The 21697-nt window shown below is 42.7% G+C and overlaps 1 protein-coding gene across 7 annotated transcripts in view; it reads right to left on the reverse strand.

Moving 5' to 3' along the window:
• Window positions 1-2744: 2744 nt before the first annotated feature.
• PTPRG (protein tyrosine phosphatase receptor type G) overlaps window positions 2745-21697 on the reverse strand; it is a 610456-nt gene continuing 591503 nt past the window's right edge. For all 7 annotated transcript variants that reach the window (XM_075006204.1, XM_075006203.1, XM_075006202.1 and 4 more), the window contains 7 exons: window positions 20772-20865; window positions 19722-19798; window positions 19123-19251; window positions 16027-16173; window positions 13976-14118; window positions 9551-9686; window positions 2745-8087 (listed from right to left, as the gene is read on the reverse strand). In XM_075006204.1, the coding sequence (XP_074862305.1) occupies window positions 7941-8087; window positions 9551-9686; window positions 13976-14118; window positions 16027-16173; window positions 19123-19251; window positions 19722-19798; window positions 20772-20865 (873 nt within the window). In that variant the 3' untranslated portion in view covers window positions 2745-7940. The remainder of the gene's footprint in view (window positions 8088-9550; window positions 9687-13975; window positions 14119-16026; window positions 16174-19122; window positions 19252-19721; window positions 19799-20771; window positions 20866-21697) is intronic.

A 21697-nucleotide genomic window follows, 5' to 3' on the forward strand; every position in this document is an offset into this window, starting at 1 on the left:
GGGGGTATGGGATGGGAAGGAAGTAGGGTGCAGGAGGAGGGTGGAAGTGGAGGTGCAGAGATAGGGTGCAGAAGCAGGATGGGAAGAGAGTGCAGGGTCTGGAGGAGGCAGGGGATTGGGGCATTTACCTGGTGCAGATCCATTTGGCAGGGGGATGTAGGTGGCTCCATACCCCTGCCTCCATATGCAGGAACTGCCCCTGCTTCAGCCCATTGGCCAGGAATTACACCCAATGGGGAGCTCCCTTGCACTCTTCCCCAGCCGGAGGTAGAGGAGGGGGAACAGCAAGCAGCACACATTGCCACATGCCCTCCTGCTGGGCACAGCCGGCCATACAGGGGCTTTAGCTGTTATAGTCCTGGTCTTCACAACATCCTCTGGCAAGGAGTTCCACAGACCTACCATGCGCTATGTGAAGGAAAATTTCCTTTTGTTAGGTTTAAACCAGCTACTCGTTCATTGCATTTGATGACCCCCTAGTTCTTATCACATGGGACGAAATACATAACTTTTCCTTAGTCGCTTCTTCCACATCAGTCATGATTTTATAGACCTCTGCCGTATCTCCCTTAGTCTCCTCGTTTCTCAACTGCAAAGACCCAGCGTTTTTAATCTCTTTTCATATTGCACCTGTTCCAAACCTCTAGTCATTTTTGTTGCCGTTTTCTGAACCTTTTCCAATGCCAAGATATCTTTTCTGAGAGGAGGGGACCACATCTGTATGCCATATTCAAGATGTTGGCATACCATGGATTTATATAGTGGCAGTAAGATATTCTCTGTCTACTTTTTAATGAGTCCCCATATTTTTTTTTGACTGCTGTGGCACGTTGTATGGATGTTTTCAGAGAAATATCCACGACTCCAATCTACAATGGTTTCCATCCACATCTATCCACGACAGCTTCTGTCACATTTTTTCCAACTAGAACTTATCCAGATGGGTCACTGTTCAGCATTTATTGTCTGTCATGTGCCTTATTCCATCTGTTCAATTCAGGTTGGACTTCCTAGCCGTTTGCCAGCCAGGAAGACCATGCAGCACAGTAGTAACTGCGATTAGCATTATGGGACGAATGCCACATCTCTTTCTAAAATTCCAGGCTCCGAACAGCATTGCCAAGACAGTGGAGCACTTGAAATAGAAGCCCTATTTACTGGCGAGACAGTAGAAATAAATATTTCTACTGAAGACTTTACTAAAGTATTTATTTTTATTCAGTGAAGACTCCTTCACACCACTCTGACATAACAAGGGGATACACTGTCAGTGGTCCTGCTATTTTTAATATGGGCAGAATAAATTTTGTTATCTGCACCAAGGCATTTGTGGATGTGCACCACCAACAGAAACCCATACTGCCAGTTGTGGGTGCGCTGCTAAGCAGCTGGGCAGCACCCTCCTGGGAAGGTGCCCAAGCTCTTATCTACAGGGAAAGCTGTATACTGTGTCACCAGTTCTCTTAATGGAGACTTACAGTCACAAGATGCATGTGGCTCACCCATAGCTGCTGCAGCATTCTGTCACACCTTAGGGCAGACGTTACAGGAAGTCAAGAGATCTGCGCTTTATATGCAACTCTGCCCCTACTTCACAGAAGGCCTGGCAGAAACTCACAGACCCTGCCTCTCTAGGACACTGAAATACAAATATTTGAGGGGGAAAAAATTGCAGCAATACACAATTCCTCCAAATCCCAGGGTCTCCAAATCTGTTAAGTAACTGAGCATTGAAACTGTCGGGCAGTTTGTGCGTGTGATTTCTCTGTATGAGAGCTGTTTATGTTAGGAATTGCCTGGTACTAGAAGCATAAGCTGCCCACATCATTTTTAATCTCTGTGAATCCAGAACAGCTGCAGTACAGGTTGAACCTCTCTAATCTGGAATACTTGTCTGGAAACATCTGCAATCCGGCATGATTTTAGTTAGCCGGATGACCACTTACCATGGGTGTGGCAAGGTTTCTTGCAGTCCCATCAAGTTTGGTCCCAGCCACCAGTCTTGGGTCTCAGTGTTCTGTGCTGTTATTTAGCTGTAATCTACCCCTATATGTCTTCTAAGAGCCCAGTAAGCAGTGGAAGTGTTGGTAATGTGCTAGGCAATACTGACCTCCTGTGGTCCAGCAAATTCTCTTGTTCGGCAACGATCAGGTCCCGAGGGTGCTGGATGAGAGAGGTTCAACTTGTACTATACAGCAAGTGCTAATGTACTCCATGGGACTACTGCCAGTAGTGGAGGCACAAACCATGACAATTAAAAAGTGGCATATGCACCAAACAGATACAAACCGCAGAGGAGAGGAAATACTCAACTGTAGAGAGACATTTGCAAAATATTCACAACCCCCCGACGCACAACTGGGAGGCACTGCCTGCAATGGTGAGCGTGCAGATGTGATAGCAATACCACACCACCTGAAATGACCATTAGCCATATGGAAAGAGAGTTCTGCCAGGGCAGAGGCTGAAGTCCTTGCACTCTGATCAAGCCAACATGTGCATCAATTCACTCACCTGTACAATCTCACTGACTTGATAGGACAAATCACTTGAGTGCAACAGGGATTTGCTGGATCAGGGCCCTCATTCTTACTCACTGAAGTCAGTGGAATTTCATCTGAGTAGGGATTACCAGATCAGGTCCTTAAGCAGAGGAATAGTCCTCCTCTAATGAAATATACACCTGAACTTTGGTATTGTGTGCAAACACGGTAGAAATAATAAAGGAGTCTATAAAATACATCAAAAACCATACTTTATTTTATGTATAGCAATACAATTTACATATTAAATAACACTATAATAGAATGATTTGATATAGTTTTAAACATAACAAAAAGGAGATTTTCAAGTTACCAAAAACCCCAGACCCAAAACGAAGGAAAAATCCTAAAAACAAAAACCAAACTAAAAGCAAACAATAATTTTCCAAAACCAAACACCAATTCTGCCCCACCCTCCAACCCAAAAATGGATCAATGAAAACAACCTCTCCAATGGCTGGCTAAGTCTAATTCCTATTGCACACACTTTGACAATGGAATTGAAAGAAAATCTAACTTTTACACTCACTGCCCCAAAGAAATAACATGTGTTGAAGTATTTTTGGAATGTGATGATTGTGTTTCACTACTTCAATACACAGAAAATATGTATTCACATGTCCACCACAAAAAAACTATGAAGGAGTTGAAACTAGAAAAAAATTAGCTTTATATGAAAATATAAAATTCTATGATTATATACCATAGATACAAAGTTCCCAGAAGATGCTTACCCAACCAACAAAATATTTACAGTTTTAATGTTTTCTACTATTTAAAAATGACGGAAAAGGAAATGTGAGTAGACATGAATGCTTAGTTCTTTAGAAACAATGGCTGCTTGCTAATTTCAAATGTTCTAACAAAACAAACAGAAAAGGTCACTACCCCAAATGTTGGAGAGTTGTGACATTTTATAAAATTGACTCTCTCCTCTTTTGGAGACATGTTTCTTCTTAAAACTCAATTAATTTCAAGAAAAATGTCTTATCTTTTGTAGAAAATGTTTCCCTTTGCAAATATTTAACAAAAATACTAAAAACAGCTTAACAGCAAAGATAAAGTAGAGGCCAAATCACTTCATTACAGTTCCTTCTCTTTCTCACTCCATTGTGTGTTCCTTCTCCTTGGACAAGCAAAGCCAATGTAGTTTTACATTGTTAGAATGGCAACAAAGAGAATGTTCGGGAGATGAAAGCAATGCAGTAGACTAACAACTACTACTTTTTGTCTTCATAATTCACTGGCACGATTTGGACATAAACTGCAGAACACAGGAGTTGATGGCAGAAGAGACTGCATTTGAGAGCATGATGGCAAATATTTTAGATCCCTACATTTTGTTATTTTTTTCCTTAATTTTTTTTTTTTTGCTGAGAATTAATATGTATCTTTGGTAAAACTGATATCTTTATTTTAACTTTTAAACAAAATGAATCTGTTTAAAAAAGAACAGAAAAGGATTAACAACCAGGCAGTTGGGCTGTGTCATTAAAAAAGGTCATTTTTCTAGAGTTCCAATCAGTCATGAGGGGCTGAAGCAATTCAAGCCATCAGATACTTGAAGAAGAATTGAAACCTTGCTGATCCAGTAACTAAACCTTGTAACACAGAATGGATCCACAGGAGAGGCATAAAAGACCACAATCAAACATAAAAATAAACTTTAGCCGTTTTTGTTTCCATAATTTGTATTTAGAAAGAGATATTCTGAAATGCTACAGATTAATGCTGCCTTAGAATGAAAACTATTTCGCCCTGGGCCCTGCAAACACATCCTCAATGCTCTCCACGGGACATATGCGGGAACCATCACCAACTGTAATGGAACTACTACTGCATGTGAAGTTTAACGTACAGGTAAGCGTTTGAAGGACTGGGGCTTTAGGCAGAGAATGCCACTGATTTTTGGACTTGGTTGATAGTGGTTTTTTTAAAGGTTCTTAGCTATTACTAGGGGCTCAATTCCTCAACACTCAGCCCCTCACTCATGTGGCCTTCCGGTGGAATACACTTATAAGACTTGGGGAAATAACATTTTCTACTCTCATATGTGCATGCACCCACACAAAACCTCCCCCTACCCCCGACACACACTGGTTTGCCATCCTTTAATCCCCCTTCCCCCGAGCACAAGTAGCGAGGACCGTAATTTACAGCCAAGTAATGATTACATTCTTCCTAATTTGCAGACCTGCACACCCTTCACGAATCGCCCATGTTTGAAAGACATCACAGCTCTACTGTAATAACGATTGAAATGTCATCACAATACAGGTAGGGGCAGAGTGGTGACAGCAAGGTGATGCCAGTTGGTTGCTCTGCCCAGGAGGGACTTGCCTGTGGTGTGACAGACAGATGCCAGTGTCTCATCATACCTCTGTAAGGAAGGATCTGTTCCCATGTGGTCAGTCACACACAGCCTCCGGGGAAACGGGAACAAATCTTGTTAAGTCAGCAGAATTGCAGCTGCTAACGGTGGGGTGAATTTGGCCCAGGCACTTATTCCTGAGCATCACATGGCATTTCTAGCCCTACCGACCCTTACGGCCTACAGGACACTGCCATGCTACTGGCTATGCACAGTTTTCTTGAGTCATGACAAAAAATATTCTTGACACAAGTCTGAGTTATTTCCCCAGGGTTAAGGCATGTGTTGCGATTTCAGCTATGGGAGAACGCTAATACAACTGCAGAGGTTTCACAAACATCCACTGCAATACAACCCTGTTCCCACACCTCCTTTGACTTGGGGCAAAAATGGTGCCAGTGTAAGGAATCAGCCCAAGCAAAGGCAGTACTATAAACAGCCCACTTTCACTGTGCTACTTCCTCCTGCAAACCCCACTGAAAGGTGGAGAAAGTTACTACTAAATGGACTGAACAAATTCAAGTCTCCAAACACCTCTCTGTTAATTAGCAAGACACAACGTTCTTGCCAGGACCTGAATTATATTCCCCCGAGGAACTCAGATCTTTCAGATGTGAGCTGATCAAATCCAGGTTAGCCCGCCTGTGCCAAGTTAGAATTTCCTGGTACAGCAGCTCTTGCCAGCCAAGGGCGCATTGAAGAGTCTGGCACCAGCACAGACTGGCAAATTAACTTCCTTTGGAAGCTTCTCAGCCCCAGCCTAAGCCATGCAGACAGCAATACTTGCAATGTGCTTGAAGGATTCCTGTAAGTGAAGTGATTGGAAAGCCAGTCTGAATTCTCCATGCACTCGACTGGCTGACCCTGAGTGCTCAGCTGCCAACACTAGCTATTGACGGGTGCTGTAGCACTGAAGGGTTATTCCGAGACATCATGACAGTTTTTATTTGAATTGCTTCCTTGCTGCCAGACATGGGATTTTCTGACCCAAAACACGGAAGTGTTATGCAGCTCTGTGTAGCATCAGCAGTTATTTTGGACCACAGGTAACAAAAGGTTAAATAAATTCCGATCAAGTCAAGGTAACAATATAGCTGTCACTGGTGAAATCTTTCAAAGGCTCTGAAGTCTGGATTAACCCGGTCTGTCTGTATGAAGAAATCTTTCCTTAGTAAAAAATAGAAGGCCAGCTGTTCAGCCTGTGTGACATAGCATTGCTCCGTTCATATTAGTGAAGCTACACAGATTCACACCAACTGAGGTTCGGGCCTCAAATGTCTACTCTTACCACTATTTACGAGTTCACTTTAAATGTCCTTTTGAATAAAAATGCACAGAATCACTAGCTTATGTCTAACCCTTCAGAAACCCAAATGAATAATTCAACCAAAGAAGTGGGTTTGCTTGCCGGATGCTTACATCCTAGCCAGGGTATACTGGAAGCCGGGAAAAGAACAACAATATAGTTTTGCATGTAAGTGAAAAATATGCTGTAATATTTTGACAGCAAGTCCTGAAACATTACAGTGCCCTTTTTGTTTGGCTGAAATTTCAAAATGATGGAAATAATTCTCCATGTAAGGAGTGATGCCTTTAAATGTACACCAAACATCCAAACAGTCAAATTAACATACCCAATTTTAGAGCAAACCATACCTGTTTAGCAAAGCTGTTATTGACGCGCTAAGCTTTAAGCAGGTGCTTAAGGGTTTTGCTAGATAAGGATGGACTTAGGTACTCTGCAGAACTGGGATCAAAATGCTCAGGATTAGGGAACCAATGAGAGATTACACCTAAATGCTCACGATAACAATACTGTTTAAATAAGCTAATTTGGGGAAAACAATTTATGTGGGAGGAAGAATGGAATCAAGAGGTTTGTACTAAATAATTAGTTTGGCAAAAAATAAAAGAGGAAGAATGTACTTTTATAGGTAGTTATTTTTATTAGTTTGCTTCACCAGTAAATATGGATCAGTACTTTATGTTTTAGCACTAAAATATGAAAATTACACACCTGTAAAAATGGCATCTAACAGTTATGAAATTAAGAAACGCCTGTCTTCGCCATGTGACATACCATTAGGTGTGAGGTCCTGTCCAAGAAATAGTAAGGAAATTAATGTGTTTAAAATATCAAATAGCTTAGTAATGTGAAATAATTATACCTTCGTGTGTCTGAAAACAGACTTATTTTAGATTGTAGCACAGTTTTTCTTGAATTGGCTATGATAAAAATGAAAAATAAAATACTTTCCCATATGGTGGTTTTAATATCTAAAACTGACATTTTTATTCTGAATAACTGGAGAAATTTTGAAGCTATAATGTGGCTATATCCCAGGTCTGAGTTTTTCTGTGCGTTTTTTGAATGTAATTTCATATGTTCCATGTGAAGCAATTCTTAGGCCTCAAAATATACAAAAATGGAATCTGAAACAATACGAAAGCAACTGTTTCAGCTCCATGAGGCTATTATACCTTCACCACAGCTAGCAATCACCTGCCACATTTTATCAAGAAAGGATGAATATTGCTTATCCACTGAACTGGAGTACAGAAGACCTACAACAATTAAAATTAAAGCAATAAATATGAGATGTCTGAAGGGGGTGCAGTATTTCTTGTAGAAAGAATCCATCTGGTCTAGCATTCAGGAGTTAAGATTCGAGGGTCACTGTAGTTAACAAAACTTCACTGCATTTAAACTAAAAAGTAGCATGTTTGTTGTCATGGAATGTCACATCAGGGCTTGCTTTTGTATTAGAGTATTATAGGCAGTAACACTGATCATATAGTGCAAACTAGATAAAATTGCGGTTCACTGTGTGAAATAAACAGAGGTGCAAATGCTCAGTAGGATACCATTAAGACATAAAATGGCAAAAAATAAATATCAAAACTTTTATCAGTGTAAAAAAGTAATTGGGTTATTGTATAACCTAGAGTCTGGCAAAAAAGGCCTCAAAAAAAGTTCACTCAGTCTTCAGAAGTTCTACAAATTAAGTGCCTTTTCAAGATTCCAATCAGACAAGAGACTCCATGCTTTCTGCAGGATCCGGTTCATCACTGGCCATCACAGCACCATTTTTGTCCAGTGTCAGGGGACCATTTCCATTCTCCTTAGTGCTCACCAAGCTGAGCATTGCCTTATACAGAAACTGGTACTGTTCCTGGAATGAAAAGGACAACTCGTTTCAATCCCCAGGCTGCTTCAGAGAATGCATTTCTGCTTTGTACTTCCAGTGCAGCTGGTCTTGAACAGAACAAACCCATTATTTTCTCCTGCAATGAGTGGGGCCAGTAAAATCCCCACAGTGGCTCCATCCATTAAATATGGCCTGGGAATGCAGTGATAGTTCATGCCAGACTAAGGCACTTCGGAGACATGCTGCCATATTTTCAAATTCTTATAAAATATTTGATTACTGTCATCTTACTGTTTTCTCTACCCAGTCAATGTTCCCATACCAGGCCAGTATTTAAACTATAGAGACAAAATCCTCCCATTTCCTCCCAGAGGTCATAACAAGCAACTATTGTTAGTATGTAAAAGCTTTAAGAAGTTACAGTAATTGTGTAATTTGGTCAGTTTCATGCATACAAATTTGGATGCTAAAAACAGCAAATATGACTTTGGGGCCATCACTAAAGTCTCAGTTGATCAATGCCCTGTTCTTTACTCACATGGTCTCCTGGACAAATACACTAAAAAAACCCCAGGGAAATAATATTTGCTAAAAAGCATGTGCAACACTGTCTTATATTCAGGGTGACCCTTGAGGGAAATGATCCAGTGGTTTCCGCTGGCTTTCCACTGATTTCAAAGGCATTGGATTGGCCAGAAATGCACTTGCGAAGTTCATTATGTAATGTGCAAAAAACTGAACAACACATCAGGGCAAACTTGAGAAGCCTTTATAGCAATCGGGGCTTCCTTCCAACTACACCAGTTTCTTTTTTCCTTCTTTTTCTTCATTTCACTGTTATGTGTAACTTTACCAATACTGCAGAGTTTATGAGCAATGAATATGTAAAATGACAGTCAGAATGGCAGGGACTTTGTGCATATTGGCTCTGAGCATATAAACACCCACGAACTACAGATGTCGGGCTAGAGTCTCAGATGGCATCTTGGAAGCAGAAATGGGTGAAGCCAGCCAGCTATGGCTCCATGATTGCAGGGCTTAGTTTGGAGGTTACTCTGAATGACACCAGCTTGCTACGGTTAGAGGCCACCAGACAAGGACAGCTGTCGTGCAGTGTGTTATAGCCAAGTCCCAGCTCTAACCCCTATGCATCTGAACCCACAGGGGACTCTGACATGTTTTCAGGGCAGAGGGTGCAAAGCTGGTTCCAGAGTCAGGCCCACTATTTCACTAGGGCTCCCTCTCTTTGCTTCTGCTAGCACACAGGTTCGGATGATTTCCTGAAAGGGCTTAAGGTGATGGCAGCCTGTATGAGAGAGAGCCTTGTAGCTGTGTGAAAACAAAGTCACCCAATAAGCATCTTCTGTCGCCGGGCAGTGGGGACCACACGGCAAATGGACACCATGTTGTGTGTGACTAAATTCAAGTGTGACTAAATAGTGCAACCCTTACGAAGGACCCATTTTATCCTTCCCTGAAAGACTTACAATGTCCGTAAATACTCCAGGCCGCATAAGATTGATCATCTTTGCCACCTGGAAAACATCGACAGCATTTTCATTCTCCAGCTGTTGGGACAGGGTGGTCAGGGCACACAGCGTTCCGGCTGCCACAGCTCCATACCTGCAAACCACGACACCGCAAAGTCAGACAGGCAGAGGTGAACCTGGGTGCCTTGGCAAACTGCCCCAGAGCTTGGCTTTGGGCTTAGCCAAGAGCTACAGAGATGATTTATTTATGTTTTAGAACCATTAAATGTTCTACTCTCTATGGGCAAAAAAGTCCTTTGCAGCTGTTTTAATAAAAAAGCCGCATTAGCCACAGGCTGGCTATCTTTAGCGAACTGCAGTTTCCGATGGAAAGGACCATACCCAAATAATGTGATCCCCTTTAAAAATACCCCACTCGGCTGGCACAAAAGGAGACTTACATTTCACATGCTGTTTGTATAGAAGCATTTCCATTAAGTCGGAGTGTAGCTTGCAATGAGTTCATGGGAACTCAAGCAAACCACAACCCAACCCAACAAAAATGAGCCTAAGCTCTTCCTCTTCCTCTGACAATTATGCCAGCCCGTCTAATCTGGGTACAAACATAGGATTGACACTGTTCCATCAAGCTGGGTCTCTTCTGTAGGAAAAAGGTCACTCTTTGCAGTGTGGCTCAAATATAAAGGCACTCAAGAAATGCTATAGGTAACAGATTCACTGGAGGAACCCAACTGGAATTTTAGCAATGCTTTGGGACTTAAGGGCAATGCAGAATCTGGTTGCGAGGCACTGGAAATGACCATGCCAGGGACCACCACTGTCAAGCACAAGCTCCAGTCCCATCCAAGTCCATGGCAAGAAACCCATGGCAAAGAAATACAGAAACTGAGGTCAGAAGACGGTGAAGGATGCAAAGGATTCAAGCCACCCTTGAGACGGCTCTCCCTTCTATCTTTGCACTGCACTTCAGACTTTAGCAGCAGGCTTGCAGGCTATTATTTCCACAGGAAATCAGTCTCATTTTAATATGATCAAATGTAACACCAACAGGTGGAACCAAAGCTGGGACCTCGGGAGCTTACTGCAGGAGCCTCTATAGTTTGAGCTAAAAGCCAGCTGGCTCTCAGCTCAGACAGTAGCAGAGATTCATTCTCTCTCTCCGTATGTGGTCTAAGTGCCAATCCACGGGACAGTGACCCACATCGAGTAAGTGTGCGGGTTACAGAAATACAACTCTGCTTTGCTTTACTGTGATCTCTGAAGACAGCTGCCGTCAGATTTTGGGCAAAAGTGAAGCACAGGCCTTGCCTTATTTGCTTACCAACTGCACACCAAGTGAGGCAGGGCTCCTGCGGGAACTGACAGCGTTTATGGGTTAGGGACAACATATGTGCCTGTAAGGAGACACTTTAATGCCTGTCTGAGGCACTAATGGCCCGACTTTTAGAGACGCCAATTACCTGCAGCTCTCAGTATCCTGACTGGGAACTGCGGTATACTCAACATCTTGGATAGTCGGACCATAAGAACATAATTCGGTGCCTAACTATAGGCAGCCATGTCTGAAAATCTGGATGTAAATTGTTAAGCTGCGTTTACACTATAGAGGTTTCTCAACAAAACTGGGATTTTGTCAACAAAACTCATGGAGTGTCTGCACTTAAAATGTGTTCTGTTGAGAAAGTGTCGACAGAATGCAGCAGTTTTCTTGGGAGAGTTCTGTTGCTCCTGAACAAAGCAGAACGACTCTGTCAACAGAATCTCTCGACAAAACTATAGTGTAGAAGACACGCTGGTGGGCCCTCTGTCAACAGACAGAGCTTCCAGTTCACCGGGCAGCTCTGTTTGTAGAGTTTCCCATTGGCCATTCAGTCAAGAGAGGGCTGGACAGTCTGGCTGCTCTCGGTCGACAGAGCGGATTGCTCTTTCGAGCTGCTTTTATGTGTAGAAGAAATCTGTCGACAGTGGGTCTGTTGAAAGGTATCTTCTGACAGTTCCTTCTGTTGACTGATCGCTGTAGCACAGCCGCAGCCACGGTGTTTAACATGTGGTTTCTAGGTGGAGTTCCAGAAACTTTTAGAGATGTTTCTTCATTGAGTTGTCTACCAAGCAACTCCTACATCCCACTTGCAGTAGTATTTGAAAAGCCATGCAATTGGGATTAATCTGCAGCTGTAATTATTAGTGGATTATTGGATATGGCTGTTGCACATACTTAAGGGAGATTTTCATTTTCAGCTACATTTGCTCGCCCTCCAAATCAAAGGTGCAACACACATTAGATACTAGGCATAAAAATAAAAATCACTGACTACAACAAATAAACCAAAAAAGCAATTTACAGACGAAAGTCACTCAGTGCTTTTAGAGCACAGTTTTGAGGATTTGTTTGGAGTTTTTTTCTGGGAGGGAAAGTGAGAAAGAGGCTCGCCTGAAATGCCCAAATCAGTAATGATTCTCATTTTGTGAAGCCTAATCTGGAATGCTGCAAGAGCAGCAAAATGGCATTAGAGACTAATCAAATAATTAATACTAAAACTTACTCTACTCAAATTAATAAAAGCTGCTCAAACCCAACCACTTACACGATGCACTAGACAGGTAGGAAGGGACAAAACCCACTCGCCCAGCCAAGTAGAAGTTTGTCATGGGAAACTGTTGCAGTCACGATACAGGCATGTTAATGGAAACGTTGTTTTGCAGCAGCAGAATGTTAACATTCAATTTTCCATCTCAGTGGTTAGCTCAGCTGACCACTGACGTATCAGCGCACACAGTCTCAGAGGAGTAGAGCCATGTTAGTATGTGTCTTCGCAAATAACAAGCAGTCCTGTGACACTTTTGAGATGAACACATGCATTTGGTCATGAGCTTTTATGAGTAAAACTCACTTCCTCAGATGAATGGAGTGGGGAAAACAGAATCCAGGCTTTATATAGCATTATAAAGCAGAAAATGGGGAGGGGAAAGAGTTACCTATCATTAATAGGACCAGTTAATGAAGCAAACTAAGTAGGACGTGTCCGATTCCTGCAAATATCAAAGGTGATGCATAAGATAGTTAAGATCTCTGTTCAGGCCTAGATTAATTGTGTCAAACTTGTAACACAAGTCTAATGCAGATGTCTCCCTCTGTAATCTTGAATTAAAATTCTTTTGTAGAAGAACAGCTACTTTCAAATCCATTAGTAAATGTCCAGGGAATGTTCCTCTCCACTCCCTTCCATATAAATCCTGGATTCTGTTTTTCCACTCCATTCATCTGAGAAAGTGGGTTTTACCCATAAGCTCATGACCTAGTGAATGTGTCGGACTTTAAGGCACCACAGGACTGCTTTTTACATCGGTGTACAGTAATGCTTTCGAAAAGTAAGTGAACCCTCCAATATATCTTGCTGCAGCATGAATTAAAAAATCAGGGATAGTCTAATGGCTCTCACAACTGTTCCTCACTGTGGTTCCCAGACTAAGAGCTGAACCTACACAGGCGGCCTTGGGACTTAAGTGGCACATTGTTCTCATGCTGGTCCTCCCACAGTGTAGAGAAGAGCTGTTGTGGGCTGCAAGCACTAGGCTCTGCTTCACAAGCAGCAGCATTTCCCAGTGCTGGCAACTGCTATGAATGTTTGCAAAGCCTCAGTGAAAGTGAACGAATAATGTAAAACTGGCACCATCTCGAGTCAGCTGTTGAAACGTTACAGGGCCCAGAAACGTTCAGTTGCTTTGCAGGACTACACATGTTAGAAAGCAGCAACACCTCTTGCAGGAGGTGGTGGAAGACTCCTGTTCACCCAGCTGATGTCAAGCTGGTTACACAGAACGCTTACAGGGAAGGGCAAAACAGACCTGCTATAAACAAACCTCAGCTTCTGTGGCACAAATGATCCTTGCTGCGCATCTTGAGAAGCAGCAAAGCTGAACCTGCTCAGTGCTACGTACACACTGCTGAAGTGAAGCCCTGTGTCTTTGGTGCCACAGTAGACCTACTTTAGTACACAGGAGCCCTGGGGTGCTTTGGAAACTGGTTTCATAAAAAGCCCCAACTCTGGAGTCGGGTATAAAGGATGGCTCTAGCGAGTTTTAAAGGTGTGAGAGTTTGGGAGGTGGCGTTTCCCCAGCAGAGCAACCCAACCGTACATACAGAACAGACCTGACCTCACATTTTATGGTCTACCCAGAAAGCCCCATACATAATCAAATGCATTAAATGAAATGTAGTTGCCTTTGAAGCATGGTAACTGGCTGCAGTTTAGGAAGTTGAGGTACTTTGATCCTGATGCTTAGACCATGAAACTCGCCCCCCCAACCTCCACCTGCACCCCCAGTTGAGTGAGGACACTTTCCTCCATCTACCCCCTTATTCGGTGTAATATTTCTTTTGACAACTTGTAATATGAAAATGAAAGAAGACAGACAACATACTCGTCATGAACAATGGTGGGGCCATCCCTCGTTAAGGCCTCTTCCTTGATTACATTGATAAGTTCAAAGGTACTGCTTATGGGGGCATCTGGGTTTGGCCATTTGGGACACTGAAAGTGGCGCACTTCCAGAACGTAGTCATCCTGAAACAAAAAACCATCCTGCTGTTAGCCCTTCTAACGCCACATGCGTACATGGAAGGAGGCTCAGGCTTAGAGGGGACACCTAGTACCTAAAAGGGTGTTAGAAGATGGAGAGAGAAAAATTATTCTTCTTAGCCTTGAAGACGTAAAGTGGCACAACGGCAGTGACTTTGTGCATATTAAGAACCACTGAGTTAGATCACAGAGCTCTGGAGCCTCCAGTTCTTAGAGAGGGCCAAGGTGTGTTGGTGGGTAGCACTTCGAGGTGAACTTCAGTAAAGCTATACCATGGTACAGCAAGTGCCTGTGCACTCCTTGCTCCTGCCTGGCCAATAACACAATCCTCTCCTCTCCCTGACCGCTGTTGGGGGAACCTCCTGCTGGATGGACAATGCTCTTCTCTCCAGCTCAGCGCCAGCAGGCTGTGTAGCCCCTGTGGGATGCAACTAGTTGACAGTCAGCTACACAGAACCCTCCCTGGCACTCTGATGCAGAGGCAGACAATGTGCTTGCATAGACATTACCCACCCATGCAATGGCTCTCTAGGTGCCAACAAAGGATTCATTGAAGTCTGGGTGAATGCAAAGCTCAACCAAACTGTGCAGCTCTGGCATCTCTGATGCCTCAGGGAGCAAGTTTTGGCCAACAGTAAATAATTTTGAATATATTTAAAGAATTATGCTCCATTTCAGTTCAGGGCTGACCTCCACACTGGTCTTTCTTAACACACAGGCCTCTTCAACATCTCTACTGCACAAAGGGCAGCTGGTTAAACAAGAAAAGAACAGCCAAACATACCCAAACTAAAAACGCTACCAAGGATATGTAAAGTGGTCCTCTTCTCTGAAGCCAAATGTATCTGCCACTGGGAAAGTAGTCAAAGAATAGGTGTTGTGCAAAATAAATGTGGTTTAACAAATTCAGAGCCAGCACATTGGCTTCAAAACAATTAATCTATGAGATCTGAATTTCTAAAAGGGAAATGGGACACTGAATCACAGTCTTTTAAAAAATAAGTCGATCAAGTGCTGTGAGCGCTGCATGAAGAACAAACCACCTGACTTTTGAATCAGAAAAGCAGAGAAGAAACATCTTAGCCCAGTGTTTCTCAACCAGGGGTAGGTGTACCACTGGAGGTACACTGAGGTCTTTACATCAATATATCTAGATACTTGCCTACTATTACAACAGACTACATAAAAACACTAATGAAGTCAGTACAATCTAAAAGTTTGTTCAATGACACGTTTCTACTGCTTCATGTGTCTTATGCTGAAGCGTAAGAACAGTATTTTTATTCCAATTAACTTATTTGATAGTAAGATGGTAGAAAGTCAGCATGTTTGTGGTAGTAGTCTTCTGTGATATTTTTGCATGTTTTTGTAGTAGTTTTTAAGTGAGATGTAACTTGGTGGTATGCAAAACAAATTTGACTCCTGCATAGGGTAGAGTCATTTGGAAAGGTTGAATGGCATTATTTTCAAGATCTCAGATGATTTCAGGACCATGCTTCTCAACTGGTGGTACGCATACCCTTGGGGTACAGGAGAGAAGTCTGGGGGTACTTATTATTATTTTTTTTGAAAAAGGAGTACTTTATTTTAAAAAAAAAGGTTGAGAAACACCACACTAGCCTAATCACCTAGAGAGCCAGAGTTCTGATAAGCAATATTCTTGGAAATGAAAGACTTGGAAAGACAACTTCTGAGGAGTGAGATGGAAAAGAAAATGGTAGCAAGATCCTTTCCTCTCTGCACCCCCCCCCGCATATATACAAGTAAACCCTTTGGAAAACCATTTGCAAAGTCTGTCTCATTGCAGAGTTGAACTGAAGGCAATAATGAACTGTGTGAAAGGCACAGTCCAAATGCACCTATTGGGTGTGTTGGAGGAGGGATTCGATTTACCTGTGTAGCTTCAAGGATGAAGTCATGGATGATAATTTGCTCTTCATTAGAGAGGCACAGTCTGTCTTTGCTGATAAGGGTCACGGTAAAGGTCTCACAGTTCATGGATTCCTCGCGACTTGGCCAGTACACAAACTCATCCTCTGCCTGCGAGAATAAAACAAACAGATCACTGCAGCCATCCAAACAGATTACTTTACATATGAAGGAAAAATCCAATGGATCCAAAACCAGACACTGATCTTTCAGAACTGTTTGGCTGTGTCTACTCCGAGCCCTAGTGCCAACAGTTTGATGCAAATAAGCAGTCTCAAAAATGCAGAATGGCTATACAATATTTGCATATTCACGAGGCCAATTTGCATATTCACAGCAGAACTCAAGAGGCGTAGAGGTGGTTCTGCCGGCAAAACCCCCCTTTGTTGGCAGCCCTTGATTTTTATCACGCATAAGGGGCTGCCGACAAGCGTTTTTTTTTGCTGGCAGAACGACATCTACACTGTTTGATTTCAGATGCAAATAGGCAGATTAGCCTCATGAATATGCACATTAGCCACAGAAATATGAAAATGAGCTCCCATTTTGCTTTTTTGAGACTGTGTACTTGCATCAAACGGTCAGCACTAGAGCTCAGTGTAGACACAGCCTCTGTGCCTAAAAGAGATTTACTATAGCAATAAGCAAGCCTCAGGTACCCTTCTTGTGCCTCCCAAATAATTCACACCTGCTTTTTCTTTGTTTCTTTCTTTCTAGGGAAATACTTATTTCAGTTAACTTATACTTAACCTTTATGTAGACACAATCTTTCCCATCCTAGACCACCTGCTGTTTACCTTGTACATTGCTCTCTTTCCTTTGCAGTCAGGTCAGGTCCCCTTTCAGAAACACTCAATGAGTGAATTTTAGAAATTGTTTGCTGTCGTCTTCAATTTTTGTCTGCCTGAGTCTCATCAAGCCCAGTCCTGTCAGGGCAGAGATTCTGACTGCTCTATTGTGCTTTTGTTCTGCCCCGACAGAACGCTGAAGGTTGTCGTATCTAGGTGTTGTAATTTTACGAACTGAGAAAAAGAAAGCCAAACATTCCTAACCCAGAGGAAAACAGCATGTCAGTTCACTTCTCCGTAACCTTTAGTCTGCAGCAAAAATCATCTACTGAAGGAGCAATGGTAAATTCTAAATAAAAAGATGGGGGAAAAAGCATTAAGAGTTCTGGCATTTTTACTGATTAATCAGCAGTGGATTATACTACCAAGAAAATATATTTGCAAAAACAATCATGCATTCCAAACCACAGATCCAAAGAACAGAAGGAATAGTAGATCCAAGATCTGTGCCAGTTTTTGTGTTCAAGGACATGCGGTGCATGCTGGCATGAGCACAGAAGCTAATGTGTTACTACATGTCTGTGTCTCCGAAGACAAGATCAGGCAAACCGTTTTTCACTCTGAAGAAACATGAACCATTGTCCTCTGCAGCTAGGAATCTATTGTCTTCCTCTGTGGTCAAGGACAAGTCTTTCAGTGATATGCTAGCTCCCAAGGTGCTTATGGGACTTTGGCGCCAGCCACACAGGTGTGTCTGAAATGCCACGTTCAGTGAAGGAACCATATTCCAACAGTCCCTAATAAAGTAAACCCTCGACTTACATAGAGGTTGCATCCTGGACAACCTCCACATAAACTGAATGCTGTGTAAATTGGGGACTTGGGGGAGTGGGCAGCTGGGGGAAGTGGTGGGGGGCAGCCACGCAGTCCCCGGCTTCTCCCAGCTGGGGGGCACACAGCTGCTTGTGACGCAGCTTCCCCGCTTCCGTCAGGGACGGCAGCCTGACTCGTGGCTGCTGCCCCTGGCAGGAGCAGGAAACTTCATCGCGCGTATCTTGAGGGTTTACTGTAGTGTTGAGTTTTCCATTATAATTTTACCCTTCCACTTCAGACTGAACTCATTAGACACCGAGGTCAGTCTGCATCGTCATCATTCTCTCAGCACCGTATGTTTAGCATCTTCTACATGGACATCAATCACAAGCCAATATTTGTGCCACACTCTGGCATCTGAGTCCCAGGCAACCCCTCCACCCTCAACACAACTGAGGCAAAATCTGGCACTGTGTGTCCTTGCCCAAGACGATTTGTGACGTATTTTCACCTCGAGCGAGGTGTCACCTCTCCCAAGTCAGAACTCTTCAGCCGCCTGCCTTCTGTGCTTTTAAAGGCAGGATCTGCCTCTTCACCTGCACTGGACACACCCTCTCTTCATCAACTCCTTTTAATTTGGTAGTGCTTAGCTGGAAACTCTGCCCTTTGGGATTCCTGCTAATCTCTTGGAACCATACTGTGCTGAGGAACAGTATAAAGTACTCCATGTTCACAGCCCTCACAGCCACTCTCCTCTTGGAACAAAGGCCATTGTTTCCATACCATTCTCAGCCAGACTCCACTCACTTTTAGTCAGGCACACAAGAAAAAAAATCATCTGTTCAGGCCTTAATCCCTTTCAGCACTCAATCATCTTAGACATATGCCAGTTAACCTGAAAGCCATTATTAACACTTCACCTATCTCACTTCCAGCATCTTAATTTATATCCACAACTGCACTCTCCTTAAATCAGAAATAATGTACTTAGCCCCTCTGATGTCGTTAACTGTAACTCCTGCTCCCCAAGCACATTCATAAATACACTATTGTCTCAGTTACCACTTGATGCCTTCAGTTCCTGGCAAACTTAACACCTTCATGGTCCACACCCTTTCAGGAACACGAGAGGCAAACACATAGCACAGAGTCGTAAACAATCATTTTTGCTCTTGCTAAGTTGTACGATTTCCTTCAGTTTGTTAGCAAGTCCGTATTGGGAGAACACACGAGCTGAAGTTACCTTTCACCACTAGCAGGATACCATTGATTTAACAGAGAGCAGCAACATGTTGGACTGTAACAAGCTTGCTGTGTGAACCCAGAGCGAAGTATACGGCTCAAAATTAGCTCTATTTTCAACAGGAACATAACCACATAAATGAGTGACTCAGTTCCTTTACCCTTCTGTGCTCAGTAACTCAAGTACAGTATATACCCGGTTAAGTGTTTAACTTACCAAACTCTGGTTGTCTGGCAGCATGACAATGATCTGTGCATTGTGATCCCAGATCATTCGCCAAAAGTCTTTAGTTGTGTGGGGAAGAGGATGCTGCGTTATGATGAACTCATTGCTCCTGTAGTAACCCTTATAAAGCAAGACAAAACCATACAAGTCCCTTATTGACTGAGGCCTTTTAAAGTATTAGGCTTTATTTATGGAAACAGAGATTGTTATTTTGGCTCCAGCTGAAAACACTCAATACAAAATCTAATTTTTCCTTGTGCTATGATTAATATTTCTACGCAAAACCATTTTCACCCTGAGTACATTTCCACTTCTCAAGAGGCCCTGCTGTTTTCATTTACTGCTGAGGCCAATATTTATTTGAGTGCATGTAATGGAAACATTCATTCCATAAAAATGTTTCGCATAATTTAAATATTTTGACAATGATCTTTAATAAAAGACAGTTAAAAGTTTTACATTGTGGAAATGTGTTAAAACTTAAGCTTTTATACTCAATTTTTATACGCAAAATTAAGACAACCATAGGAATCTGGTATTTAGCACCTTTTAGCTGATTTTGCTCTATAATTAAGTGCTGATTTTCTCACCATGATATAAGAGGCATTAATGTAATCAGTTCCCTTCATTCCAGGCAGTGGAGCGAGACCCACTCTGGCACGTTCAGCTAAAAGATGGGGGGGAAAAAAACCCAAAAACGATCACAGTCTGGTCATGGCATGGTGCAGACAGCAGGAATTTTTGAGCTGACTCTAACAAATCAGATCTAATACAACTCCCATCTCCCCCAGCAGCAGGGCTGCACTTTAACCGTGATAAAGCAATGCCAGCCAAAGCAGACGGTAAAATGAAATGTTGTACAATATTTCTACAAGGACAAAGTAATTTCAGGAATCAGATTTTACTATAGCAAAGATTTTCACAGCAAGCTAAATTATCAAATAACAGCATATGCAGTGCTAGCAGGGGATTTCAGATCATTCTTGACCACTGTGTTCTACTCGCCTCCAATTGCACACATAACCAGCTGATTTATTTTGCATCTCCGCTCTTTTCCCAGCATTGCTTTATGACCATTTTGCTGACCTCAGGGCAAGCAGGCAGCTGTCTCCCCAGCTGAGGCAATCCCCGCTGATTAGTCACCCAAGAACGTGTGTAACTCCCTCCACACGTCTCGTCTCCTCCAGAGGGAAGAAATACTGTTTATAGCCCCAGTCCCCTGAATTTTTTTATTTTTCTCGTGTGCATAATGTGCTACTAGGGTCAACTGAGCCATTCAAATGAGGTAATTTCATTGTAGAAGCAACACACCAAAACTATCGACTTCAATCGTATTGCGAGATTTTATCCAAGGAGAGAGATGCTAACATTACTGTGTTTCTGTAAATAAACACCTCATAATTATTCAAAAACTTAAACTCATCAGATTAACATTTTGCTTGGACAATGTATTATGCTGACACCATCACCAGGTCCTTTGGCTCAGTTTCACCACAGTAATTTCTAGAGACAGGACATCTTTGATTGAACAAAACATAACCTTTATCCTTCCAGGCAGTTCTGCCTCTTCCTGCATAAAGTACAGAATTCACCACAAAAAGTTATGCTAAGCAGTAATCAAACCAAAGTGGGAAGCTTACATGGCACAACTGATGAATTTCGGTTCTTCTCTTTGTTGCAGTCTTTCTGAGCACTGAAGCACTCCACATATTTTGCATTACATTGTGTAACCAGCTGAAAGAAAATAATCACGAACTGGTTTGACAAAGTTCTCAAAATGAAAAGGAAAGTTTTTTCTTGGCAGTTTCTAGAAAAAGACGTCACTGGAAAAACAAGCTGTATGGCTGGATTGATTAAAAGTACTCAAAATGCTAATAGGAATCAACCTCTTCATAAATATATGCATGGTTATTGGGTATTAGGTCTCCACCAATTTCAGCTTTGGGGCACATCAAAACAAAATTCCATTCCAAGCTGATTTTCACAGAACTCTCTATATTTAGTTACTTTTGACAATTTATTCTGAAGCCCTACAGGGATGGTTAGTCCTGTAGCAGGTCACAGGGAAAAGCAAAGGCAACAAAAGATAGCGGGACCTCGCCCCCCGTCTTTAAAATGAAACAGATTCGTTCCTAAGGAAGTTTATTTACTGCTACAGCCTATTATGAGCCCAAGATGCTTCCGTCTGAGACCAGCCATCTTGGGGCACGCTCTCCAGTCTGCCAGGCTCATTTGGTGCCGTTTCTGCAGCTCAGACTGAACTGGAGAGGGCAGGAGATTTGTCCTCAAGTTTCCTCCTGTCAGAGAAAAATCACTGCTGGTGCAAAGCTGCTGAGGATGGCTCTGCTGTTTCCTGGGTCAGAATGTCACTGCTCAGCATGAGGCACCAGTGCCAACAGCCACTGTGGGCCCCAGGGCAAGGCAGGTCTGGTTCCATGCCTGGAAAGGGGCAGGGCCAAGGGAAGAAGGGGAGGGGCCTAGGGCTGTCAGCCCTTAGAGCCACTCAGACCGTGGTGCTGGCCCCCAAGCCCCAGAGTTGCAGCGCGGCATTTCAAAGGAGCCTGGA

This window comes from Carettochelys insculpta, chromosome 11 (assembly GCF_033958435.1).
Source record: "Carettochelys insculpta isolate YL-2023 chromosome 11, ASM3395843v1, whole genome shotgun sequence".
Taxonomy (NCBI): domain Eukaryota; kingdom Metazoa; phylum Chordata; order Testudines; family Carettochelyidae; genus Carettochelys; species Carettochelys insculpta.